The sequence below is a fragment of the Aulonocara sp. 'chitande type north' Nkhata Bay genome, linkage group LG17 (genome assembly GCF_057382095.1).
Source record: "Aulonocara sp. 'chitande type north' Nkhata Bay isolate Kocher_YH1m ecotype deep benthic linkage group LG17, A_spYH_male_GT1.1, whole genome shotgun sequence".
Lineage (NCBI taxonomy): Eukaryota > Metazoa > Chordata > Actinopteri > Cichliformes > Cichlidae > Aulonocara > Aulonocara sp. 'chitande type north' Nkhata Bay.
The window spans coordinates 17,949,554-17,974,658 of NC_141360.1; the positions used below are offsets into that span (position 1 = coordinate 17,949,554).

General features: G+C 46.6%; 5 protein-coding genes across 8 annotated transcripts; 3 read left to right on the top strand and 2 right to left on the bottom strand.

Moving 5' to 3' along the window:
• Positions 1 to 73: 73 nt before the first annotated feature.
• On the top strand, positions 74 to 1,923 carry lamtor4 (late endosomal/lysosomal adaptor, MAPK and MTOR activator 4). The gene is made up of 4 exons (XM_086269691.1): positions 74 to 210; positions 904 to 987; positions 1,362 to 1,479; positions 1,740 to 1,923. Exons 1-4 carry the CDS (start codon positions 208 to 210, stop codon positions 1,835 to 1,837), a joined length of 303 nt encoding a protein of 100 aa, XP_086125817.1. The 5' UTR covers positions 74 to 207; the 3' UTR covers positions 1,838 to 1,923.
• A 2,779-nt stretch (positions 1,924 to 4,702) lies between these two features.
• Positions 4,703 to 8,423, bottom strand: LOC147309907 (ADP-ribosylation factor 4). The gene is made up of 6 exons (XM_086268754.1): positions 8,219 to 8,423; positions 7,620 to 7,700; positions 6,856 to 6,965; positions 6,152 to 6,223; positions 5,935 to 6,060; positions 4,703 to 5,264 (listed from the first exon to the last, which is right to left on the bottom strand). Exons 1-6 carry the CDS (start codon positions 8,283 to 8,285, stop codon positions 5,178 to 5,180), a joined length of 543 nt encoding a protein of 180 aa, XP_086124880.1. The 5' UTR covers positions 8,286 to 8,423; the 3' UTR covers positions 4,703 to 5,177.
• A 770-nt stretch (positions 8,424 to 9,193) lies between these two features.
• On the top strand, positions 9,194 to 12,406 carry gcc1 (GRIP and coiled-coil domain containing 1). Of its 2 annotated transcripts, none has more exons than XM_086269874.1 (4): positions 9,194 to 9,400; positions 9,530 to 9,981; positions 10,105 to 10,758; positions 10,901 to 12,406. In XM_086269874.1, the coding sequence occupies exons 2-4, from the start codon at positions 9,616 to 9,618 to the stop codon at positions 12,158 to 12,160; spliced, it is 2,280 nt and encodes a 759-aa protein (XP_086126000.1). In that variant the 5' UTR covers positions 9,194 to 9,400; positions 9,530 to 9,615; the 3' UTR covers positions 12,161 to 12,406. The 2 variants fall into 2 exon arrangements, with proteins under 2 accessions (XP_086126000.1, XP_086126001.1); XM_086269875.1 differs by having other exon boundaries at positions 9,576 to 9,981.
• A 686-nt stretch (positions 12,407 to 13,092) lies between these two features.
• On the bottom strand, positions 13,093 to 18,075 carry dennd6b (DENN/MADD domain containing 6B). 2 transcript variants are annotated; one of them, XM_086268810.1, is made up of 20 exons: positions 17,837 to 18,075; positions 16,995 to 17,033; positions 16,876 to 16,918; positions 16,683 to 16,792; positions 16,526 to 16,606; positions 16,336 to 16,441; positions 16,168 to 16,247; positions 16,028 to 16,090; positions 15,887 to 15,942; positions 15,676 to 15,798; positions 15,494 to 15,589; positions 15,259 to 15,353; positions 15,038 to 15,103; positions 14,901 to 14,965; positions 14,742 to 14,831; positions 14,583 to 14,636; positions 14,400 to 14,509; positions 14,218 to 14,320; positions 14,070 to 14,144; positions 13,093 to 13,538 (listed from the first exon to the last, which is right to left on the bottom strand). In XM_086268810.1, the coding sequence occupies exons 1-20, from the start codon at positions 17,987 to 17,989 to the stop codon at positions 13,407 to 13,409; spliced, it is 1,740 nt and encodes a 579-aa protein (XP_086124936.1). In that variant the 5' UTR covers positions 17,990 to 18,075; the 3' UTR covers positions 13,093 to 13,406. The 2 variants fall into 2 exon arrangements, with proteins under 2 accessions (XP_086124936.1, XP_086124937.1); XM_086268811.1 differs by having other exon boundaries at positions 17,535 to 17,975.
• lta4h (leukotriene A4 hydrolase) lies at positions 17,598 to 24,810 on the top strand. 2 transcript variants are annotated; one of them, XM_086268809.1, is made up of 20 exons: positions 17,598 to 17,662; positions 18,399 to 18,510; positions 19,764 to 19,894; positions 19,972 to 20,092; positions 20,535 to 20,603; positions 20,757 to 20,861; positions 20,953 to 21,005; positions 21,088 to 21,160; positions 21,351 to 21,491; positions 21,585 to 21,608; positions 21,703 to 21,773; positions 22,406 to 22,517; positions 22,616 to 22,760; positions 22,838 to 22,941; positions 23,141 to 23,211; positions 23,291 to 23,345; positions 23,423 to 23,518; positions 23,584 to 23,666; positions 23,756 to 23,860; positions 24,463 to 24,810. In XM_086268809.1, exons 1-20 carry the CDS (start codon positions 17,613 to 17,615, stop codon positions 24,599 to 24,601), a joined length of 1,860 nt encoding a protein of 619 aa, XP_086124935.1. In that variant the 5' UTR covers positions 17,598 to 17,612; the 3' UTR covers positions 24,602 to 24,810. The 2 variants fall into 2 exon arrangements, with proteins under 2 accessions (XP_086124935.1, XP_086124934.1); XM_086268808.1 differs by lacking the exon at positions 17,598 to 17,662 and having other exon boundaries at positions 18,206 to 18,510.
• The last annotated feature ends 295 nt before the right edge of the window (positions 24,811 to 25,105 follow it).

Sequence of the window (25,105 nt, forward strand, 5' to 3'; positions counted from 1 at the left end):
TCCAAACATTCCTAAAATGTCACAAACGTTTATTCTTATTTATTTGATAATCGGGACAAGCACCGACCGTCAGTCCCGCACTGTGCGTGAGTGTCTGTGTCTGTCTCTTTTGTCCGACAGCACATGAAGGCCTCATCAGTCACGTGAGGCTCTGCGATAAAGACGGAAATGCGCAGCTGTGGGCTGTAGAAGCAGAAGAAGACGAACATGGTGAGTTTAAAGTTTTACTTTGATTCTCGTTTTGGGTTTTTTGTTTGTTTGTTTGTTTTTTAATTCAGCGTTCAGGGCCTCGGTGAGGCGTTCACGGATCTCGGACTGTCCGCAGTGTGCCGTTCACTAACGCTGTTAGCGTCCTCTTAGCCTCTCTATGAACAAGGAGGATAAACACGCGGAAATGCTTCCCTTCAAAAAATGAAAACCAGAGCGTTCCAAGGGTGAAGCTTGGAGCTCTCTTCAGAGTTATAATCACTGATAATCAGGCTCAATGCAAATACCTGCGGGACAGCAACAGCGCCCTCTGCAGGAAGGGAGTGGTACAAACAGAGAGGAGGGGGAGTGACGTTCGAAGCGGGTTTACCTGCGCCCTGGGGTCTCAACTGTGTTCCTGTGAAACGGGGAGTGTGTGTCATGTATGCAGGACGAATGTAACCATGGTAAACAAGAAACCATCTTTAAATGGGTAACCCCATTGGCACCTGAGGACCACAGGTCGTACCTGATGAAGATGCAGAATTATTACTGGACGAATGATCTAAGGCTGTTTAGTGAGTCTCTGAAGCTTCGACCTGAGGAAACACACTTCTTGTTCTGCTGATCTTCGTTTATCAGTGAACCAATGAGTCATCAAACATCACTTCCTTTTAGCTTCATAATGTTATCCTGATGATGTCGTCATTCTTTCAGGCCACAGCGGCGCTCACTGCGGGTCTGGAGCGGATCCCGGACCAGCTTGGGTACCTGGTCATCAGTGAGGATGGTGTCCTGGCCGTGAGTCTCTCTGAGCTTTCAGATGTTCAGTTCACAAAGAACTTCTTTATGAGTGCAGTTTGGTCTTTATTTAACCACGCTCATTGTTAAATAAGGTGATTTCTGCAAGTAGTCTGGTGCTCAGGCTAGTTTGGTCACACAGAGACCAGACTCCATTTAGATTTAAGCTCATTTAACATTTCTACAGGTTAAACTGAATTCACATTTGATACTGCGAGCTGAACTCTGCTCTTTTCTCAGATTATTCTGGATTATTAAAGTGCTGTAAACAGGGGGAAATATGGATCCTCAGATTATTAAAATAGATTAAAGAGTTGAGTTAAGTCTATTGATCAGAAGAGGATCAAAGTGATTGATTATTGATTACTGATCAGTCTGCAGGCGAGCTGGAGAATGACGAGCACACAGCAGGTGTCATGATGCAGATGGTTCGAACAGCAAGTCGCTTCAGGTTATCAGGATCAGCTGATCCACCTTTCAAACGCATGTCAGGTATCACAAATACACCTGCACGGTCACTTTATCAGCTTCAGTAAAAACAAACATGACTCAGGTGTTTTGCTTTGTTTTTCTCAGAACTGTTAATGATGTCATCACTGTCACATGATTCAAACCTGGTGCATCTTCATCAGCAACGTTTTCATGTATTTGATGAGCATGTTGTTCATGTTGCATGATGGGATACAAAGCTCAGGTGGAACCCTGTGACTTCAGATGGACTAACCTGTGTGTGTGTGTGTGTGTGTCTGCAGTGATCCTGGACGACTTTGTGTACACGGTGACGGTCTCTGGTCAGAAGGTCTTTGTGGTCAAACGTCAGCACAACCAGAAAGAGCCAATCAGTGTGTAGAAGCTCAGCTGGGTTACAGAGTTGCCATGACGATGATGTTTTTGATGTTTAAAGTTTGTGTGAAATAAAAGTTTTTGAACATGAAACTTTTGGTCTGATTGAGTGGAACTGTGAAGGTGGTAATGCTGAGCATCCTACCTGTAGGACCTGCTGTGAGCAGACCCTGAAAACATGGTTTAACCTTTGTGCCCACCAATTTTCCATCCTTTCGACACCTTCGTGTACAAAAATGTAGACACACAAAGTCTGCCATAAAGTCCTCATACAGTAACATTTTGTTCTGCTTTCTGGGAAACGTGGCCGAATGTTCTAATCGTGGTCGTTGGCCCGCTCCCTTGGTGGCTCAGTTTGGCTGGGTGTCGGGTGGTCCTGGGTGCCTGGGGCCATGCTCTCAACTCTTACCAGGGTGGTTGGCCTCTACTCTAGCAGGATCGACTGTCCACTGCCTCTGGTCCTCTGTGGCTGTCACCCCATGTGGGGCCTCCCTCCCTTCTGCTGGGATGGGTGTGCAGAAGTCACCGGGATGTGTGGTCTCAGGTCATTGGTACATTTGGGGGCTGCAGCTGGTGCGGTTGTCCTGGTTCCATCTGTCTGCCTCGGGGCATCGCTGCAGTTTCTCACCCTCATTATACATTTGTGACAAAGACACAGGCATTCTCACACTCATCTACTTGTATATACTCACTCATATATAATACCTGAAATAACACAAACACAAATGGATAAATAAAAAAAACATTCACATGAAGGAGGAGCCTATTAGATTCTATCGAGTTATTTTTGAAAAAGCAAAATGTGTTGGGCACCAGCGAGCCATCACATAATTCTGATTGCAAAAGCATGACATTCTTGCATTTTTGCCAGTTATGACATGAAGCCATGTGACCACCAGGGGGCCCCAAGAGTAATTTATATGGAAATCAACATCTGATTCATCGATGGAAACAGAACAGACAGGCTTTGTGTGTGATGGATGCATGTGTGGGTGAGGATGTGCAGGTCCTGCAGCATGTGACCTGGTGCCCTCTACAAATAGACGGGATCCACTTGCAGGTGGAAGAAGAGCTTCTTTTTAGACCTGTGCAGAACCAGTACACATCTCTCTTTCTGCTCAAGCTGATGGTAGCAGTGACAGCATCTGTGTTTTCTGTGAGGGCAGGAGCAGAGGTCTGTCACTCTGCCACCATTGCTCCAGGTCTTTCTCCTTCTCTCATTACTAATGAAAGGTTTCCTCAGCCAAGCTGCAAGCTTATTGGCTGTGAAAGCAATCAGGTGCATAAACATGCTAACAAGAGTTTTTGTTTGAATACAGTAAAAGCAGGAGGCCATATTTATCCTGAAGACCCTCTGCAAAGATACATCTCTACAAGACAGGGGTGGGCAACTCCAGGGCTTGAGGGCCGGTGTCCTGCAGGTTTTAGATGTGTCCTTGATCCAACACAGCTGATTCAAATGGCTAAATTACCTGCTCAACATGTCTTGAAGTTCTACAGAGGCTGGTAATGAAGTAATCATTTGATTCAGGTGTGTTGACCCAGGGTGATGTCTAAAACATGCAGGACACCGGCCCTCGAGTCCTGGAGTTGCCCATCCCTGCTCCAAGATGACCTTTATTCACCCCCAAATTATTAGTGCATGTTTACAGATTTACACACACTCTCAGATACACGCACACTACACAAAAAATACTAATGCAATCAAATTGATTTTGTTGCTGATCTTTAACACGTCCCATCCCCATACTATTTATCATATGGAAAATATTTAGTTTTGTGAGTTTTTTTCAAAAATATTCAGCTGTTTAAACTGGCATTTAAAGGGTTAAAGTCCTGAAAATAATTTAACATTTGATCATTTTGAAAAAGGCTTATGTTGATTTAGTGATTTATGAAAAAAAAAGCAGAAAAATTATTGCTGTATGAGGATTTTATGGCAGATTTTCTCCGTGTACATTTGGACACAAAGATGTCAAAAAGGTTTACAATGCATTAAAAGTATGGATGACATGTGAGAGTTAAAAATGCTTGATTATAAAAAAATTTGACCCAACATTTCCTGCAAAAGTTCATGCCACAAGCTATAACATAGACACATCGATTGGCAAATCAAAAAAAAAAAAGTTGAAAAGAATGAAATGCACAAAGATGCCCAAGGAGGGCAGAAGGGTTAAACAAAACTTTTTGGACTTGACAGTAGAAGTCTGAGCTCCGCCTCCATTTTAATCCAGGTGCTCTTCAGACACCAAGACCAGGGGGGCATTCCAAAGGTTCCTCCTGTCTCCTATTCCTGACCCATTTTCCTTCACCTCACTGAGGTGATTAGGACAGCCTAACCTGTGAAGACCGCCTCACAGTCGACTCTACTTAATGACGTGATGCCGGATGTCCGATGGACTACAAAACACCTAGCTTACTTTGCTGTGTTCTGTTGTTTTATGGCGGTCACATAAATGACAACAGGCTGTGACAAACGTTCTTCATGAACGGTCAGATTGCCTCACGTCTCTAGCAGCACACTTAATGCTAAAGTGCTCACACTGGATTATTTTGGTTTGCAGGCCTGCGGTTCTCCTTCCTCTTGGTCTTTGAGCCGTCCCACTCGCAGCTGATTTTTGTTTTTTTTACTTAAGTGAAGCAGCTGCATCTTCATATTTAAATGATAAATAAATATAAACAGAACATCCCGGAGATACACAGTCTCAATCATTTTCCGCACTTAGTAAATCAGTCCAGTAGCCCATAAAGTTAAATCCAATATGTGATTGGTGGATCAAAGGTCAGCAAGAGATCTTCAGGCCTATGTAAACATCTCATCGGGCCGTTAACGCTGAATAAAGTTTCTCAAACAGAAAGCAGAACACACAGGTGAGAAGAAAAAAAACCTTTATTGCATCATGGTCTCAGTTTCTCCTTCACTTTGATAAGGAATGACGAGGCTGCCATACTTGGCTCTATGGAATGAGTCTTCACACGACCAGGTGACCATCACCTGTCATAATTCCCGCCCCCAATGCCCAGGTGACTGTCACTTGCCGTAAGCCCCGCCCCTCCCCCTGTCACATGAATCTGAGTTAAAACATGCGGATTAAAAGAAAGAAGATCTAACAAACACCTGAAGAACAGAAGAAGAGGATGATGGGAAATCAAGGTGAGCTCAGAGTCCATGACATCACTTCCTCCTACAGACACACAGGTATAATTTAAAAAAAAAAAAAAAAAGAAGAAGAAAAAAAAAAAAGAAACATGGAGCGATGACACGCTCCTCCTCCTCCTCTTCCTCATCTGTACACGGTGACATCAGCGGCTGAAATCAGTCTGCTTTCTACTTCCTGTCAGGTGGTCTAACGCTTCGACAGCTCATTGGACAGCCAGTCCAGTCCCTCGTACAGACCTGTGCCCTGCGTCGCACAGGTGGCCTGCACGTGCCACTGAAACACACACAGATCAGCATCGGTGAGCAGGCAGGTACAGGGAGCACGCACAAGTGAGTTTACCTGTCTAAACAGATTTAGCTCCATGAGTTTGTGACAGTGACATCAAGACCCCTGAGTGGATTTTCTAACAACCAATTAGGATGCAACTGTAAAATTAAAACCCAAGGGTTCCGCCCACTGGCACTGACATCACAGATTACCAACAGAGGGAGATATTTTATTTCAAGCCAACATGAAAATACTCGCGATTACAAAGACATTATCAACACTTTACATGTACATCCATATCAGCCACCTAACTTAATCGATTCTGATGATTAATGGAATTATTTTTGCTCACTACCCACATGGCTTTAAATATATAATTTCCCCCTGCTGGTAGTGCAGATTACTGCAGCTTCAACATGAAGCTTTGTCGCGATATGGGGTTGGCTGATGTGCTCAGAGCGCTACCACTAGAACAATGCTGCGGGCTCATTTGAGGTCACCCCACTGTCTCCCGTTTTGTATACTGATTGACTGATTATTGATTTCACAATTACAGAACTGAGCAAGAAAAAAAGCTGAGAACTTAGATCGTCAGTCAATAAACCATGGAGGGAAACATGAGAAACAGAACTGAGTCTGTAGTACTGATCAGTGCGGGTGGGTTATTGATCCTTACGGTTCTGCTGCGCAGGCTGTGCAGACCCAGCTTATCGGTGAGCTCGCTGACACCCATGGCGTTCGGGAGATCCTGTTTGTTGGCGAACACTAGAAGTACCGCGTCCTTCAGCTCGTCCTCCTGGACCTGCACAGAGTCATGTGACATACAGTCAGTGGTTTCCATGACAATCATGAGTCTAATGATGCGTAACTGTAAAGTGAACAAAGGGACTGACCATCTTAGAGAGCTCCTCCGCCGACTCGGCGACTCGCTCCCTGTCATTACTGTCCACCACGAAGATCAGACCCTGTGATCAATACATCAGTCATCGATACAATTAATACATCAATACAGTGACTAATGGATCCTGCCCAGTGAAAGTCTGTGCTGTGTTTGTCGTGCTGCAGAGTCAGGGATCTAAAATAAGCTCCTCAGGTGTTTCTGAGGGGGAACGCAGCCGTGTTAGGATAACCTGCGCAGGTCTCATGTTTGACTTTGTAGACTGTTCAATAACTCATTTCTTTTATTAACATGCATATACACATAAATGTCACTTCTATTCGTACACATGTTTGACATTCTTCAATGTATTTTATACTTTTAGATTTATTTGTATAGAATTATTTCAATGGACAGCAAATCCACTGCAACTTCATTCAAATATGCACTCACTGTTCTGATAAATTATGCTATTCTATTCTATGTGACTTACTGCTAAAGAATGTATGGATATAAAGATATGATGAGATAGAGGATATAAATGAGGATTTTACTATAGATGAATATCTCACGACAGATCAGATCAGTGAGGGGTCACAGAAGAAAACCTCTCATGTATGTCCACGTAAACATAACTGAAGCAGATCAACCTGAACGTCTCGTTCCTCAGAGAGAGAAAAGCCCCACACCTGCCTGCACCTGAGAGTTCCGCTTCTGTACCTGTGTGTTCTGGAAGTAGTGTCGCCACAGAGGTCTGATCTTGTCCTGACCGCCAACATCCCAAACTGTGAAGCAGATGTTCTTGTATTCGACTGTCTCCACGTTAAAGCCTGAACACACAACCACACACACACACAGAGTTGTGAACAGGTGACTCTTTGTCAAATTATAAAGAAAAACTTTTAACGACCTTCAAACATTCCAAGTCACAGGAAATGGAATCACTGACAGGAAACTACACATCCCATCAGCCCGCTGAGAACCAACAGTAAATATCACAGTACAACAGTGACTGTAACAGTATATAATGTTAGAGTGAAGCAGTAGCACTGAAATACCTGCACAGAGGAGGTCTATAAAAGTTTGTTTCAGTTCTCCATGATTGTAGTTTTAATGGTTACATATCTACAGCTGTGTAAACGTTGGTGGTGTGTATAAGTTTAGTTTGTATTTACCTGCTTTAACCGTTTGTTTTCACCATCGTGTGTGTTTGTCTGCACTTTCATCATTTGTGTTTCTTGTTTTGGTACTTTATTTATTCAAACTAACAGGTGACTCTTATTCTAAAAGGTCACTTGACCTGTAGACGCAGACTTTTAATTTGAAATGAGAAGTTTAAAGGAAATTGTGCAAGTGCAAGCACACCTGGCGAATCCACACTGAAACCGATCAGATCTGATCAATATGTTTAAACCACCTGACTACACAGCCGGCTGATTATTGATCACATGACCTCATCTTGTCCCTGAGTCCTGATGACGTACCGATGGTGGGGATGGTGGTGACGATCTCTCCGAGCTTCAGTTTGTAGAGGATCGTAGTTTTTCCAGCAGCGTCCAAACCGACTGAAACACACATCAAAGATTAATCCCACATTAATTAAATGTTTCACAGTGGTTCAAGTTTAACCCGAGATTACTTAAACCTCATACAGTGAATAAAGACTAATCTGAGATTACTTAAACTTAGATCAGAGTCCAGCTGCTGGTTTAAAGCTCAGATCAAACCGGGTTTAATGTTTTTTATGGACTTAATAAAATTACACCGGTACAGTTTTAAGCTTAACCCCAGATTAAAACATTTTAACCCCAGTTTAACCCCCGTCTAGACCCCAATTTAACTAGGTTTAACGGACTGTTTTCAGCCTGCTTCCTTCCGTTAGCTCCGAGCTAACAGCCTCTTGCTTCTCCGAGCCGGACTTTTGCTTCTCCCTGCACGGGAAGATCGGGCCCGCGGTCCGCAGGACTCGGCGAGCGGGTTCCTGGTAAAAATGAGTCGGTGTGTGGTGCTGGTGAGCCCGCGGAACCGCTTGCAGCCGCCCCGGAGCCCGGCCGGTTAGCTCGTTAGCCTAGCCCCCGCTTACCCATCAGGATCCTCATCTGTTTCTTCCCGAACAGTCTGGAGAACAGCGACGAGATTGTGAGGCCCATGGCTGCGGAGAGGAGGAGGTGGCAGGTCACACACTGACAGCGGGTAGAGCCGGAGATCCGGGAGCAGCAGCGGAATGGAGCCGAGAAGGCGCGGAGCAGAGCGAACTGAGGGCGCAGCTCCTCTCGGTGCCACGTCCAGGCCAACGCGGAACAAATGACGTCACTGCTGCGCTTAAAAAAAAAAACTTTATTAACAGCATAGCAAACACCGCGGCGTTCACTGTTCGCTCAAACACCGTACATTCGAGCTCTGCGCATGAAGTGAAGTTCATGAGCTGCGAGGAACACTTTCGGCTCCGGGACAGCCATTTATATTAATACGTTTAATTTATATGTATATATGTCACTATGGTCACGTCATTATACAACAGAACATAACAAAGTGAAATACACACGTACTGATTGTGTGACAGTGCTAAAAACATATATGTGTGTAGAATAATAAAGCGTTTTCTATTGAAGAACGGAGGAGCAGAATTTAATACACAGAATCATGAAAATATTTTCAATCAATGATCAACCAACAAAGTTAAAATTAAGTTCTAATAAGATTATTTTTAATCTATTATTTTGTTTTTTTGTTAATCATAGTTCAACAAATTTCCCACGTGTGGGACTAATAAAGGTTATCTTATCTTCTAAAATTTGTACAAAATAAGAAAAAAAATGTTTTCTCCCAATAAACAATCAATTCAAAATACTGTATTGCTTTCAGAAATGTTAAACATATTAATGGTAAATATATATATCTGCTTTATTGGTTGTGTTTGGCTGTTTATTTAATTTAAATCAGTGAGTTTTTAATTTAAATCAGCTAAAAAAAAATAAAAATCATCCTATTTTGCATTTTCCTGACGTCCGTGAACAAAGTAGTAAACTCCCGCCTCCTCCGTCTCAGTCCCTTCCGGTTCGATCCAACATGGCGGCTGTTGACAGATGAAGCTTTGAGTCGGATTTTACTCATCGATTAGGTCGATTATTGACCAACTGTGACGGACAGGTTGTGAGTTTGTGATCCGGATCGAACCGGTTTGTCGGCGCAGTGTGAGGAGAGACGATCAAAGGGGCGGAAAAATCAATCAGAGGGAGAAACAAACACTGAGAAACAGAAAGAGGTGAGAAACTGTTTTCCTCCTCCTTCTTCTTTTGTGTTCCAGCACAAAGTTTCAGCTTCGCAGAAACCATCCATCGATAATTGATCGATGAGTGCTCTGAACAGCTGTTCTCCGTTTCCCCTCTAACAGGAAGTCAATGCTAAGGTTCTGTTCATGTTCTGGTGTCTGTGATCAGAGGCTCACCTGGACAGACCTGGTCAGACCTGGACGAGGTCATGGAGAAGTTCGGGATGAGCTTTGGTGGCGGTCCGAGCAGGAAGGAGCTGCTGGACACGGTGGAGTCCCAGAAGAAGCAGCTGATCCAGTACCAGACCCGCTTTAGGGATGTGGTCCGGGCCTACAAGAGCCTCCTGAAGGAGAAAGAGGCACTGGAGGCCAGCCTTAAGGTTCTAAGCGTGACCCAGGACCTGGACCTGACCCAGAAGGGTTCGACCATCGCAACACAGGAGCTTACCGAGGATGGCTGCTCGCTGCACAGCGAGGACAGCGTGGACACGGCGGCGTCTCTGGACATGGCCAGTGAGACTACGAGAGGCGACCAGAGCGAGGAGGACCAGGCAGAACTGGGAGGAAGGCTGGTGGTATGTTCCTTTGACAACTGAACTTAAATCACCAGAACACAGTTAGAACTTGATGACATCACCATCGCCATAACGCTCTGATGATGTCATGTCTTATTCTCTGACTCCATGTTTGTTCTGCAGGGATCTGAACCCGATGGCAGCTCTGAGAGTGGCAGCGTGGGGACAGAGCAGCAGCAGGCTACACCCCCTCCCAGCATGGAGGCAGACCGCAGAGTCGCCCAGTTGAAGAGCCAACTGAGCACGCTCACAAGCTCACTGGCCACGGTGACACAGGAGAAGTCGCGAATGGAAGCAAGCTTCCAGGCTGACAAGCGGCAGCTGAAACAGGAAGTTGAAGAGCTGCAGGAACATCTGGTCTCCGTGACAACACAGCACGAGGCGGAACTGCACAACCTGCAGCAGCAGCTTGCTGAAAGTCGCGCTCGCATCATTACGCAGCAGCACGAGCGCGAGCAGGAGCAGGGGGACCACGCTCAGCAGCTCCGCGAGCTACAGAGGCTCCTGCAGGCCGAGCGAGACCTCCGGCAGGACGCTGAGCTCCACCTCCAGGATGCCAGCACCGCCCTGCTTGTAACATCACAGGCCGTGGACCGGGGGACGGAGTCCGAGGCTCTCCTGCACCAAGTCAAGGAAGAGAGAGACGAGCTGAGGCGGAGGCTGCAGGCTGTCGAGGAGGAGCAACGAATACCCGACCCCAGAGTGGACGAGCTGCAGCAAGAATTGAACAAGCTGAAGAACCAGGTCCAGGAGCAGGTCCAGCTCGAGACCCGCAAGGTGAGCCCAGAACCAGGTCCAAACAAAGTCCCAATCAAACAGGTCCCAGTGAACCTGGTTTAACCACATTAAACAGTTTAAGCTCTAACAGACCATGTAAACTAGAACAGGAAGTGAGGTCATGTCTGTGTTCGTGTTGCAGGTGTGCGATGCAGAAGAGCGCGCTCGTGAGCGTGCTCAGTCGGCAGAGGCTCGGGTGGCGGTCCTGGAGCAGCGTGTATCGGAGCTGTCGGAGCTGCTGGGCTCGTGTGAGAAGGCGAGGCAGCGTGACCAGCAGGCAGCGCAGAGACTCCGCGATCGTGTGCTGCAGCTTGACACGGAGAACAAAACACTCGCCATCGCCGCCTCGAGCAGGGTGACCTCTGACCTCGGGCCAGACGAGCAACTGGATGTGGGGGCGCTGCGGGAGAAGCTGCAGAAGGTGAAGAAGTTGCTGCTCCTTGCGGCTCAGAGGAACCCCGACCAGAACATCCAGGACCTGGAGGTGGAGCCGGGTGCAGATGCGGCGGCGGCGGCTCTCGCCTATCAGCAGGAGCTGCGGCAGCTCAGGGATGAGTTTGAGCGCTACAAGGTGCGAGCGCAAGTGGTTCTGAAGAACAAGAACACCAAAGATGGCTGCCAGGCACGGGAGCTGGAGGAAGTGCGCGACCAGCTTGCTGAGCTGCGTGAGAAGTACATAAACCTCCGCATGCAGAGTGACGAGGCCGAGGTCTGCCACCGCCAGCAGCTTGATGAGCGCCAGCAGCAGGCGGTGTCGCTGCAGCAGGCACACCGGCAGGAGGCGGAGCGTCTGGAGGCACTCCACCGTGACGAACTGTTGCAACTGGAGGCGGAGCTTCACAAGCAGCGTCAGCGCACTATGGCGTTGCTGGATGAGAAGGACCGCGAGCTGGAGAGGCTGCGGGCCGCTGCCGCCACACTCAGCTGGTCCAATCGTGCTCATAACACACCCGCTGACCCTAAAGAGAATGGCCCTGACACAGAGACCGACGCGATCAGCCAGGCACTGCGGCAGGCCACACCCAATGAGTCAACACTGCTGCTGTATGCTGAGCAGCTCGCACGTAAGGAGGTGGAGGTGGGTGCACTGCGGCGGCAGAAGAACCAGCTGGAGGAGGACACGCACCAGCTGCAGGCACAACTCATTACAAACGCCGAGCGCCATGATGAGGAGGTGGCAGCCCTGCGGGACCGCCTCGAAAAACTGATCCGGGACCAAAGCCGCGAGGGCGCCAACATGGAGTACCTGAAGAACATTGTGTACCGGTTTCTGACGCTGCAGGACGCCAACGGGCGCCAGCAGACGCTCACTGCCATCCTCACCATCCTGCATTTCAGCCCACAGGAGAAGCAGGATGTCACGAGGCTGCAGGGCAGCACCTGGTGGGTGGGACGCAGGTAGAGCACCTGAGGAAGAAAACACTCACCTGCAGGAAGAACACCTGCACATCTGAGCCATTGAAGGCATGGCTTTGTGCTGCGCTTGAGGGCATTGTGTTTTTCATCTTCCTGGTGTTTCTCTGACGGTTTGCTGCTCTCTGAGCGTCTTGTGACTTCAAACACTACAAACACGTTAACATGTGACCTTCGCTGGTCAATCAGCTGATGTATATTTTTGATTCAGATTAAAATATTTTTCCTGCTTCAATCTGTGTCTGAGCGTCAGTGAAGTGCCTTGATGATGACACAACTCTAAATACGATTTGCCTGGTCCAGCCTCTTCAGGTGAGATCACCTGTCTACAGCTGCAGTTCCTGCTTTTACCAGCCTCTGATTGGCTCTGGTCTGAAAAGGTGAAGCTAAATTCACTTAACAGGTAGAGTGCAAACTGTACACGATGGAAAAAGTTGATTTGTGAGGAACAGTGAACACACCTATGTCAGATTACAGGTAAAGGTGTTTTTGAAGCCTGAAGCTTTGTTTTATTTCATGTTTCTGACAGACATACACACGTCACACTGATCAAATACTTCACCACTGAGCTTCTCTAACATCTGTCCACATCTACAAACACTGCCTTCAGGTGCACAGAACAAAGACAGAAATGTTCATAAATGTGTTTGCACTGATCTTCACTCAGACGTTCAGATGTGGAGCCTTAATTATTTTTATATAAAATAAATAAGGAAAGAGAAAGAATCAGGAGGTTTCCTTCTCGAGGTCTGAAACTGAAGCATTAAAGAGCAGCAGCATGAAGATCAAAGGCTTATGATGACGCCGTCAGACCACAAGAAGTTACATTTCACCATGACATGAGAGGAAACTTAAAGCCTTTCTGTTCAGTCTGAATCCTGGAGGACATTAAAATAAAACAAACATGAATAAAAGTCAGAGGACAGGAAGTGCTCAGACTTTAATTTCAAAATAAAGGTTTACAAACAAACAGAAAGTGGAGCTTCATTCTTAGTGTTACATTCCGTTTGTGGAGATGATAGAAAAATACGACTTCTGTGAAACACGAACAGCCTGATTCCACCGTCAGAGAAACCAAAACACCAGAGCAGCAGCTCGATGGAGACAGGTAATAAAGTTTAAATAAAATTTAAATATTCCAAAAACTGAAGATTTGAGCCGATGTTGGTTTTTCTGTGGAGTGTGAAGATGCTGATGAACACAAGCGTGCGTCCTGGCTGTGGGGTTAGCTGTCGTCACGGTGACGCGCCTGTGCCGAGCACAATCTGCAGGTCGGCAGGCAGCGAGCTGATGATGGAGGAGATGAAAGAGTCGAGTTTGTCCATCACACCGTCTCTGAGCTGCAGCTGCTGACGCCGAGCTTTAATCTGAAAAGCCACACACACTTCCTGTCCTCAAAAACTAGACTTTTGACATGAAACCAACAAAGAAGAAGCAAACGATCCTAGTTGCAGGCCACCACCTCACTTTGGATTAAACCCAGATAAGGATCCTGAATTATTATCATAGCTTCATTTTCATAACAAAGTTTCATCTCTAAGCTTTAAAACAAGAAACCAGAAAATATTTTTCCCCCAGTCTCCTCTGTGGCCCAGGGCAGCATCATCTCCATCACAAATATGATGGATTTTACCCCAAACATGAACTTTTATTACAGGCAGACGTCCCAGCGTTAGTGAACGCTTTAGCGTCCATGGTCAGTGAACGCATTGTCAAGTCCAGCTTCAAACTATCAAACCATCTCACTTTTGATTTAACTCTCAGGTAACTAAAATCTTTTTCACCTGCAGTTTTAAGTTTTACTTCTTCAAATTAATTTTTATCCTAAGCTTTTTATCTGTAACACAATTTTACATGACACTTTTTTCCTGTCTAACAAACTTCCTGTTGGAACTCACCAGCTTCTCTCTGAGCTTCAGAATCAGATCCACAACCTCCACCTCAGACTTGTCTTTGGTCCATCCCAGCAGGTCCTGCAGAGGACACACCTGGATTAGGGGCTGCACAGCTGGCTGATGGTCGAGCATTTTTGCTCAGATAACTTACCGCATCGCAGATGACCTCCAGGTGGAGACTCTCTAGCTTCTGTGTCATCTCTCGGTGGCGGTGACGGTACCAGCCGTCAAAGTTTGGAGACCTGAAGAACTTCCTGAGATGGAAACAGGAAGTAGAAACTTAAAGACAGGAAGACAGAAAACACCTGGATCACTCACACCCGTGAGGCTCACCTGTACAGTCCTATCCAATCACCTCTAAGCAGAGAGGTGAGCTGCGGGCCCGCATGGTCCAATGTGGACAGGAACTCGTCCTGACTGAAGGGGCGGATCTGAGGCGGAGTCTGAACGGAAACAGGAAATGTGTAACACAAGACAGCACTGTGACCTCATCACCACCACTCATTTCCTGTTTACCTTCCAGGGTGTAACGGATCTCTGCAGGGGCATCAGACTCGCCATGTAGCGTTCCTATTAGACAAAACACGCTGCTTACCGAGAACTGCTCTGTGATTGGACAAGTTATGCTTACATCATAAAGTACAGGCAATGCGAGCTGATTGCGCAACTACTTACCAGGGGGATAATGAAACTCTGCGTGAGCTCCAACAGGTGTCGCCTCAGGATGGCGCTCTGCACCTCCGACGGCCGCTTCCTTTGGATCCCCTGCAGGTAAACAGTCAGTCAGCGACACTCTGCATTACCTGTGTGTGCGGTGTGCTCAGGTGTGCTCACCTTCAGCAGCCTCTTGATCAGGATCTTGTCCTTGTGCAGAAACGTCTTGTAAGCCGTGTAGATTCCTGCCAAAACAAACCTTCAGCATGACAGACATCTACCTGAGCTCAGGTACAAACACGCCCCCACCGGCTTACCTGGTTTGGTGTCAAGCGTTTTCAGCTTAGAAAGTTTCTTCACCTTCACCTGCTTCGGTAAATCACCTGGAAGACATCAGAGACAGCACGCATACGTGATTAAAAAGGTCACAACAAGAACGGCAAAGACGATCTGAACAGCACACGCCTGACAGCCATGGCACTTCACAGAAACAGGAAGCTCACAGTGAACACGCAGGAAGAGGAGGAATACGGCGTACCTGCCATCTTGACCTCTCCCAGCCGGACGATGTGAGGCCAGCTCTGAAACGTCTTGATGAAGAACGGGTTGGTGACGCCCAGCACGACGCTTGGTCTGAACAAGAGAAGAAGAAACAGGTAATCACACGTGAAGCTGGAACATCTGTCGACCGCTTTCCTAAACTTAGGCTTTAAGTGTCCCAAGGGTGTGTTTACAGCACAGGTGTGTTCAGGCTCCAGGTGAGCATGACTCACGGCGCCTGCGTCCTGGTGGTGTACTCCCTGAACTCGCTGTCATGGATGGTGAAATAGGGTCGGAAGTCGCAGCAGAACTTCAGAGGGCTGATGGAGCTGTGGACACACATCGTTATCATGGTAACAACAGAAACACCATACTCTGATTGGATGCTGGGGGCTCGTTGTGACCCCTCAGTTACCTGATGAGAGCCAGGACTGTTTCCGAAGAAACGGTGGGAGATGGAGCCATAACGACAAGCGGCTCCCCGAGCAAGGTAAGTTCCCAGAGCATCTGCAGGTGGATTAGAATGGACTGGAAACACCTGAGCAGGACACAGGTGAGACTGAGATTAACCAATCAGAGAGCACACCTACACTTGAGAAACATAGAACACCTTAACGAGTACTGACTTAAACAGGTCCAGCTCGTGGATGGTGGGCAGAAGGGTCGGCACCGGCAGCAGGTTCTGAGCATGCATACAAAAAACTTTATTAACAACAACAACAACAAGAATAAACATTATTAACAAGATCAAAGCAACAAGACCTCACCTCTTTAGCCGTCTGTCGCACCGGACTTCCCCCAGGTTTGTCGAATTTAGAAGGAATCCTCACCTGAAACATGAGACACACAAACACCTGTAAACCACATCCCTTCTGTCACCTGTGAGCCAGGCCACTTCTCTCCTCACCTGTAAGATAACGCCCATTACGGGCAGGTTGAGGGTCTGCCCAGGTACAGGTGAAGGCCATTGGTCGATCTCGTTACAAACTACGGGGATGAGCAGAGGAAAAACACGTTAAGGGCCATTCTGAAACCTGATTGCCTCCCAGATATGATCCAAGCATGATGTGATTACCTGCTTCAAGGCAGGGCTCATGCTTCTCAAAGAACTCAGGTGCAATGGTCTGCATCAGCGAGTGGAACAGGTGAGTGTATGGCAACCTTGACACCAGCACCAGGGACTGAAACACAGAGTCAAATGACTATCACCATCATGACCACCTGTGAGCAGGTGAATACAGGTGAACACAGATGTGTTTGGTGACCTTCTGGAAGTAGCCCCTCTTCACAGAGACGTCCTTCACTTGTCTGAAGTAGACGTAACCGAAGAAATGCGCCGTTTCTCTCTGACAGACAGAACAGAAATGTTACGCACCTGTGAGGCTGAAGCAATCAGCCATTCAGGAACCAGGTGAGTCTCACCTGCAGTGTGACGGGAGCGTCACGGTTGTAAAGGTCGTCTCTGAGCCTTGATGTTCGGCGACCGACAGACTGACGGAAGCGGAAGCTAAACTGAGTGTCCCCAAGGCACCCTGGGAAATAACAGACAGCCCACGTGACCTCTGACCTCCAACCTCTGACACCTGCAGTATTAATTAGCATTACCTCAGCTTACCTGAGTACGAGTCGGGGAAGGACAGGTAGCAGATACTGGTTTTCTGTCAACACGAAACAGAATCAGTGAAAGTGTAATCAACAACACTTACAGGTGATCAGGAAGCTGAAGATATTTACCTCTTTCTCTGTCAGCTTCACATCTTGAGGATAAACCAGCTGAAAGTAAACACAGGGGAAAATATTTCAGAATCTGCAGAAAATTCTGACGTTTTTAAGTTTTTCCGATCTGAGATAGCAAGAGAGGATTAATTAAACTTGCATATCGCCCTTCGTTATCCACAATCTTCTGATAAGCAGTTGCACAAAAAGTATAGTCTATAATATTTGAAACACTTCAGGTAATCGATTGGTTCTATGATGAGCTCAAGAGCAGTCTGATATTGTTATTATTTGTATTATATTACAAAATCTATCAGAATAATAATGAGAAAACAATGCGTTTTTTAAAACACGGATTGGTGCTTCTAGGCCAACATAGCTGTCTTTAATCCACAGACACAACTCCTTGAGTCCCACCACCAAACCCAGAATCCTGCTGATTTTACTTCTGCTGCCTTCCACGGATCCTTAACTGTCTCCTCCATTCAGTGTCTCAGTCATTACCACCTGTCCTTTACAGAGTATTCACATTTTAACACAGCATTCATCTTTATTTACCTCCACCATAAACGGAGCAACACCAGGTACAGGCAGGACAAGGCGAACACCGAGCGGTCAGATTTTTACGCTGATTGAATGAAAGCTGCGAGACGAGAATGTTTTCAGCCTGGTGTTTACCTGTTCAGGTGCGTTTCTCCACAGGTCACATGTGAACAAAGAATTCGGGGGGTTTAAATGGAGTTTGGTACAGACAGAGGAGCGGCTGTTTTTCAACTGAAATTACTCATCAAACCTCCGATCATCAGTGATCATTCATCATATCGATCACTAGCTATGCTAGCGATGCCAGGCTAACGTACCTCAATTGCTTGTCCGAGCTCCAAGTCGAACGTAACGACGCACGCGCACTCCAACCAGGAGGAGAAGCGGGCCCACCGGCTGCGGCTTTCCGCGCGCCCCGCCTCCTCCTGCTCCTCGTGTCGGGGAGAACCGGGACCGTCAAATGGGTCCATCACGACCGGACCAAAACGGCAGCAGCTCTGCGCATCACCATCCGAGCCTCCATCACCATCAGCGGGCAGAAGCCGGAGAGAGCTCCCCCTGTTGGACAAGAGAGAATGAACCCACACACACCGCTGCTGGAGAAAATCAAAGGCTGCCGGCTTTTATTTATTTATTTTACTAGTTTCTACTGATTTTTACTGCCTGTTACCCCAACAAATACATCCACACAAGTTTGATCTCTTATTATGAACAAATCACTGCTTTCTGTAACTTATTACTTTTATTGTGAAAAGGCCGGATGCGTGCGCAGCGTGTTCCGGTAGATTACCGGCCGCGCTCAGCTCGGCTCTCCAGTCTCTCAGCTGTAACCGGACTGAACGTCATGTCTGACCCGTGCTCCTTTTCCTCGTTCACCAGGTGCGTCACCAAGCACCTGAACCTGCACCTGCACCTGGACTTCGACAGGCACGTAATCAGAGGGAGGGTGGCGCTGACTGTGGAGGCGCTGGAGGACCGATTCTCTACGCTGGTAACGTCAACGGGACGCGGGGGGTTAGCCTCGATCTAACTGAACCTTTAGTGCTCACCAGAGTCCAACTAAAATCCGCTGGATTTAAGGGGAGTGCGTGCTTAGAGGCGAGCACGAAGAAGTAACGAGCCGGGTCACACTGACGGTTCCTCGGGTGTTCCTCTGTGATCCGGCACCGTGCAAGCGTTAAGGTGTGCCTGATGATTAACTTTAACCTCGGGGAGTACCGGTACCTTAATTCCAGCTGTTTTTAAATGGAGTCTGGTGTTAAGGCGTTTTTACAGACTTATAAAAACAGTTTGTCACTCAGCTTTAATAAACTAACCTTACTGTTTTAAAGTTTTAAAACGTGATTTCACAAACTGAAGCTTCACATATTTACGATCTTTAAAACTCTAACTGTGATATAAATCATTTTTACTTACATTTTTACTTAATTATTGATCTTTATTCACGTCGCATTTAAATTGTGACGCTGTGTGACATCCTCGAGCTTCGGGACTGATCGGGTTTAATAACTGCTTTATTAAAACAAACTCGTTAACTTTAACCTGTTGTTTTGGAAAAACTGTGACAGGTGAGTATCTTTCAGATAGAACAGGCGTGTCCAGGCTAAGTTCTTTAAATTCCACAGAAGCCTGCACCCCTACTGGAAACTGTGGTTCAGTTCACTGTCTGTGGTTATTCTTGCGCTTTGTTACTTCACCATCGACTCTCACCCGTGAGTGTCAGATTTCAAATTTTGAATCAGTTCTGTAAATATATTCAGAGCATAAAAACTTAAAATGGCTCTTTTCTGGATGGAGTTTGGCGTGACACCAGTCAGCTGAAGCCGTAGACTGAAGTTTAGTAAAACAGGTGTGCAGGAGAGCAGACTTTTCACTTATTTGTTTTTAACAGTTTTCATAGCTCAGGTTTGATTCTGCAGCTGCAAGACGGTTGCCTGTAGAAAGGTAAATGTAACATTAAGCCCCCAGTGGTTTTCTGTCTTTCTACCTCCGTAATCCCCTCCCTTTTGCACCCATCTTTGGGTGCATGGTTGCTTAAGAGGTTAACCCTCACCTGTCCATAAGGCAGACAGATAGACACACAAGTAAAATAAGTTTTTCTTTGAATGGACTCTGGTGTGACGTGGCTCAACTTTAAGACAGAGTGTGTAAGGTGACCTTTGTGCAGGTAGGACAGGTGAATATTTATCAGCAGGTTCAGGTGCTGACACAGCAGCTCGGTAACTGGGGTTTTCTGTACCACAGACTTTGGACAGCAGTGACCTGAGCGTGGTGTCGGTGACGGCCAATGGGCAGCCGGCGCGCTTCAGCCTAGGGCCCAAACACAGCTTCAAGGGGACCCCATTGGAGATCACGCTGCCCTTTGACCTCTCCAGGTGACTCCGCCCTCCACTCTCTCTGTCCTTATGGCCTGTCTTTTCTAATTAAATTCTAACGTCTGCTGTCCAATCAGAGGGCAACATGTGATCGTGGAGGTGACCTATGAGACGTCTCCATCAGCAACAGCACTGCAGTGGCTCACGCCTGAGCAAACTGCCGGGAAAAAGCACCCCTACCTGTTCAGCCAGTGCCAGGTGAGCCATTTACCCTCACCTGAGCTATATCCAATATAAATGATTAAAATTTTCATGTTTAAATTTGAATTCAGAGAAATTCTAGATTTTTTCTCTTTTGAAACCTTTTTTAAGTTATAAAAGGTTAAAATAAAAGTTTTAAACTGAAGTTTACTGTAAACATATTTTTGGTTGATTACACCTGAAACGCTGCATACGAAAACCTTCAACAGAAAGAAAAGTTCCACTTTTTGTGGTTTTTCTGTGAACTGTTGAAACTTTGTGAAACTGCAACCATTAACAAACTGCTTCCCTGTTATTCTCGTTTTCTACCTTCTTCAAACTGATTTCACTGCTTTGTAAAGTTTAAAGCCTCAGTCTGCTGCAGAGCGTCCTCTGTACAGACCACCCCTGAACACAACATGCAGCTAATAGCCTTGGTGCCCTCTGTGCTGTCTTACAGGCTCATCACTGCAGGAGCATGATCCCCTGTCAGGACACCCCATCCATCAAGCACACCTACTATGCTCAGGTAAACAAACACCACTGACATATTATTGATTATTAAAATTATTAATAATTGTTAAAAAAAACACCTGAACAACATTCATAGCATCACCTCAGTGCCCAGAGCCTGATATTAGTCTCTCAGGTGTGTACTTGTGTGTGGGTACCTGTCCCTCAGGTGTCTGTCCCTAAGGACCTGGTGGCGGTGATGAGTGCAGTGAGAGATGGACAGGAAGTCGATCCTCAGGATAGTGGTCGGATCATCTACAGGTTCAGGCAGACGGTAGGGGGAGTCTCTTTCTTCTCTTCATCACCTGACATCATCATCACCAGGCCTCAGGCGTGACTGTCCTCTGTTTGACCTCTGATCTCAGGTGCCTATGCCTTCCTACCTGATAGCCATTGTGGCTGGAGCTCTGGAAAGCAGGTACAGATTGTCTTACCTCTTCTGATGTCACAGCATCAGCTTCAGCAGGTAAACTTAACTCTGTGCTCTGATTGGTTGGCAGGGAGATCGGGCCAAGGACCAGAGTCTGGTCGGAGAAAGAGTTTGTGGACAAAGCAGCGTTTGAGTTCTCCGAGGTGAGAACCACAGACACACTGAGGCCACGCAAACAATGGAAAGAAGACACAGAACATGAGAACATACAAACATGAAAATATGAGAACATGTAAAACATACAAACATGTACAACATGAGAACACAAAAAAATGTAGAACATGCAGGACATAGAGAAGCTGGAGTGATGTTCGGGTGTTCCTTGTCTTTCAGACCGAAGCCATGCTGAAGACAGCTGAGGAACTGGCTGGACCGTATGTTTGGGGTCAGTATGACGTCCTGGTTCTCCCTCCATCTTTCCCCTACGGCGGCATGGAGAACCCATGTCTGACCTTTGCCACGCCCACCTTGCTGGTACGTACAAACAGGGGGCCAATCAGGTTGTTCATGATGTGTCAGTGTCATGAGACTGTTAGTTCTGATCAGCTTTTTCCTGTCTGTTTTCAGGCTGGAGACAAATCTCTGTCTGGTGTGAGTACAAGACTCTTCCCACCTCACCATGTGATCATGCATTATAATTAAATTACCTTCCATTCCTGTCTGTGACTGTGCATGTGTCCTACAGGTGATTGCCCACGAGATCTCTCACAGTTGGACTGGAAACCTGGTGACCAACAAGACCTGGGAGCATTTCTGGTAAACAAACAAACAGGTGGAGCTCAGCTCAAGGGTCTCAGGTGTTTGCAGAGACGTGTAGAGAACCCATGGACGCCTCAGAAGATAAAATCTTAAAACCAGTTTTGAGACATGCTCTAAGTCACAAAACCCGATGCAACAGAACAGGCCCACATTTGCTCAGGTGTCCAGGCACTGTGTAGGTTTTCAGAGTGAAGTCACAGCTTTGGGACAGACACTTTGTGGAACTTATGGGTTCTCTGAAATGGGATCAACTCATGGTGGGGTTGGTTTACCTGGAAAGATTCACTCTGAGGTTAGCTGAACGAAAATCATCCAGGGTTCGACTTCACAAAAGCAGAAATCATTAAGAAATACCAGCGTTTGAGGGTCAGGTGATGCAACGTATTGGCTGACCCGTCCCCACTGCTGACCCGATAGCTCGCTGAGACCGTCCTTTTGAAAATCTTTGATTTACTTTGGTTTTCACAAGGAAAAATTCAGACAACTGTTACAGCTGATTGACACACAAAGTGGTGGGAAGTACTGTAAAGGATTACCTAGGCAACCAGACATTGCATTTTCCACTGTCGGCTCCAACAAGATGCTTATTATTACGTCATTATTTGACGTCAGCATGTTTGTACCTTCAGGCTGAACGAGGGTCACACGGTCTACCTGGAGAGGATGATCGGCAGGTGTTTGGAGAGCGAACAGTTCAGGCAGTTCAAAGCCATCGGAGGCTGGAAGGACCTGCAGGACTCGGTGAGAACTCAAACATTATACACCTTCACCTGTGTCACATCCACAGTCTGACATGAGGCACGTTTTCCTTCCACTCACCTGTGCTCATCATATCTCAGGTGAACACCTTTGGAGCCAACAACCCTCTGACCAACCTGGTGCCCAGCCTGCAGGACGTCAGTCCTGACGATGCCTTCTCCTCCGTGCCGTACGAGAAGGGCTTTGCTCTGCTGTATTACCTGGAGGAGCAGCTGGGAGGGCCAGGTAACACCTGCACACTCCTGCACACTCACCTCTTTCCTGTTCAGTTGCTGACACACCTGTTGATCTGTTTTGCTCAGAGGTGTTCATGGGCTTTGTGAAGTCGTACATCCAGCGGTTTGCCTACAGCAGCGTCACCACAGAGGAGTGGAAAAACTACCTGTTTGCCTACTTCAAGGACAAGGTGAGGAACAACTGGACACTCAGGCAGAGTTACAGTGACTGGAGGGAAGGAACATCAGCTTGGCAGGTTTTGGTCAGAGGTCAGATTGTTACAAGAAAAGACAAATATTTACAGGGTGATCAGGCAGAAACTCCAGATGTGATAGATAGGTGGGTTCAAAGGTCAAGATGGAGCCTTGAGATGAGTTTTTGTGTCTCAGGTGGACATCCTGAACAAGGTGGACTGGAACGCCTGGATGTTCACACCTGGGATGCCTCCTGTTAAACCTCAGTAAGTACTCAGACTTCCATCTGGTCTCTGATTTCTAAAAACAATCTGATTCCTTTGTCCTGATTGGCTGTTGTTTCAGATACGATACCACGATGGCTGACGCCTGCAACGCTCTCAGTCAGAAGTGGCTCCAGGTGAGACCTGAATCTGGTGAGGACTCTTGAGTGATTTTATGTTCAGGCTCAAAGCTCCATCCTCTGTCCCCGTTCAGGCTAAAGACCAGGACCTGAACAGCTTCAAGCGGTCCGATGTGAAGACTCTGTCATCCCACCAGGTCATCGAGTTCCTGTCACTGCTACTGCAAGAGGTAACCACACTCCACATTAACTCCCTACAGTCCACTTCCGTTCACTCACCTGTTCCTTCCTTCAGGATCCGCTCCCTCTGACTCGCGTGAAGAAGATGCAGGAGATTTACGATCTCAACGCCTATATGAATGCAGAGATCCGCTTCAGGTGAGTCTTTCAGCAGGTATAAATGGGACTTTCATTTTAAAACCTTCCCCTCCTTAAAGCCTCTTGGTGATTGGCTGTGCTCCCTCCAGGTGGCTGAGGCTGTGCGTCAGGTCCAGGTGGGAGGAAGCGGTTCCACTAGCGCTGAAGATGGCGACCGACCAGGGCAGGATGAAGTTTACACGACCACTCTTCAGGTCCTTACACTTCAACAGTAGTTTCACTAGAACAAAACTCCACATCACTGACCTTCATGTTTGTTTTTACCGTTTGTTCTATTGTTTCTTCTGTGTTTTTACTGTGCCTTTACCATTTTTACCCTTCCACTTTAAAGACTTATGAGGTATTATCGTCACCCTCCCGGGGACGTGGCATGAACACCTAAGTTTGTGAGTGTGATAACTCGAGAACAAGATGACATAAGAGTTTCAAATTGGTCCCATAGCTGTATCTACTAAAATTCTCAGACGAGATCAAGCTGACTGACCTTGGCCTTATTGCCAAGGTCAGAGGTCAAGTTTTCTAAAACTCTTGCAATGCAATAACTGAAGAAGGTTATCTAGGGTTTTCAAATTGGACCATAAGTTTCTACTAAAAATCTTGGATAAGTTTGAATCTGACTGACCTCAATCTCAAGGTCAGAGCAAGTTTTCTGAAAATCGTGTTAATCTGATAACTTGAGAACACGGTGATGTAGGGTTTTGAAATTGATACCCGAGGTGTGTCTGCTAGGAGGCAGCACTGATTCTCTTACTGTGTTTCTGCTGTTTTAATCATTGTGGCTGTGCTTCATCTTCAGGGAGGTGTTTAACTTTGAGAAGTTTCGTGATGAAGCTCTTCGAGTGTTTCTGGCTCATCGAGCGGGGATGCACCCGGTCACCTCCGGACTCGTCTCGAAGGACCTGAAGGTGGACGTCAGCAACGCCGCCAGTCAGTAACAGCAGAAACGAGTCCAGAACCAGTCAGAGACCAGTACCGATCAACTTCAGCGCCAAAGCAATATTATATCACAGCTGTTATTTCTTGGCTGGTTCTCTCTGATGAAAGTTTAATTGAATCCTCTTTTTCCTTTTTATTCCTTTCAAATATTTCGTCTTCAGCAGAAAAACAAGACGATTTTATAAAGAAATAAACTGAGTAAACTTTGGATTCTTGTTGTTCATTCAGATCTCAGCTGGGGTCACACAGGTCATGTGTGATCGTGTGCTGTTTGTAGTTTCAGTGTTTACATTTTCACTTTATTCTAATTGCACAAGTAGAAAATCGCTGGGGTTTTTATTATTTTAGGCATAAAAGGTATAGAAATGTCTGAAATACTTAAAGCAACACTTAAGACCTGCTTTTAAGCATTCATAGAGGATGATTTGTGTTTCACACTGAGCTTAGCATCCCTCACACTGATATGTGTCAGTAAGTATTCACACTGATGCAAAAAGAAGACC

Bases quoted from the DNA above. Each gene is read 5' to 3' on its own strand.
- lamtor4 (XM_086269691.1), top strand. The intron at 988-1,361 runs GTGAGTCTCTCT...ATTACTGATCAG, and splicing joins GTGAGGATGGTGTCCTGGCC to TCTGCAGGCGAGCTGGAGAA. The intron at 1,480-1,739 runs GTATCACAAATA...GTGTGTCTGCAG, and splicing joins ACCTTTCAAACGCATGTCAG to TGATCCTGGACGACTTTGTG.
- LOC147309907 (XM_086268754.1), bottom strand. From the start codon at position 8,285: ATGGGCCTCACAATCTCGTCGCTGTTCTCCAGACTGTTCGGGAAGAAA. The intron at 6,061-6,151 runs GTCAGTCCCTTT...GACTCTGTGCAG, and splicing joins CGGAGGAGCTCTCTAAGATG to GTCCAGGAGGACGAGCTGAA. The intron at 5,265-5,934 runs GTAAGGATCAAT...TGTGTGTTTCAG, and splicing joins ACAGCCTGCGCAGCAGAACC to TGGCACGTGCAGGCCACCTG.
- gcc1 (XM_086269874.1), top strand. From the start codon at position 9,616: ATGGAGAAGTTCGGGATGAGCTTTGGTGGCGGTCCGAGCAGGAAGGAG. The intron at 9,982-10,104 runs GTATGTTCCTTT...TTTGTTCTGCAG, and splicing joins AACTGGGAGGAAGGCTGGTG to GGATCTGAACCCGATGGCAG. The intron at 10,759-10,900 runs GTGAGCCCAGAA...TTCGTGTTGCAG, and splicing joins TCCAGCTCGAGACCCGCAAG to GTGTGCGATGCAGAAGAGCG.
- dennd6b (XM_086268810.1), bottom strand. From the start codon at position 17,989: ATGGACCCATTTGACGGTCCCGGTTCTCCCCGACACGAGGAGCAGGAG. The intron at 16,793-16,875 runs GTAAGCTGAGGT...GTTATTTCCCAG, and splicing joins CTTCCCCGACTCGTACTCAG to GGTGCCTTGGGGACACTCAG. The intron at 15,943-16,027 runs GTGAGGTCTTGT...ATGCATGCTCAG, and splicing joins TGCGACAGACGGCTAAAGAG to AACCTGCTGCCGGTGCCGAC.
- lta4h (XM_086268808.1), top strand. From the start codon at position 18,280: ATGCGTGCGCAGCGTGTTCCGGTAGATTACCGGCCGCGCTCAGCTCGG. The intron at 21,161-21,350 runs GTGAGAACCACA...CTTGTCTTTCAG, and splicing joins CAGCGTTTGAGTTCTCCGAG to ACCGAAGCCATGCTGAAGAC. The intron at 23,861-24,462 runs GTCCTTACACTT...CTTCATCTTCAG, and splicing joins TTTACACGACCACTCTTCAG to GGAGGTGTTTAACTTTGAGA.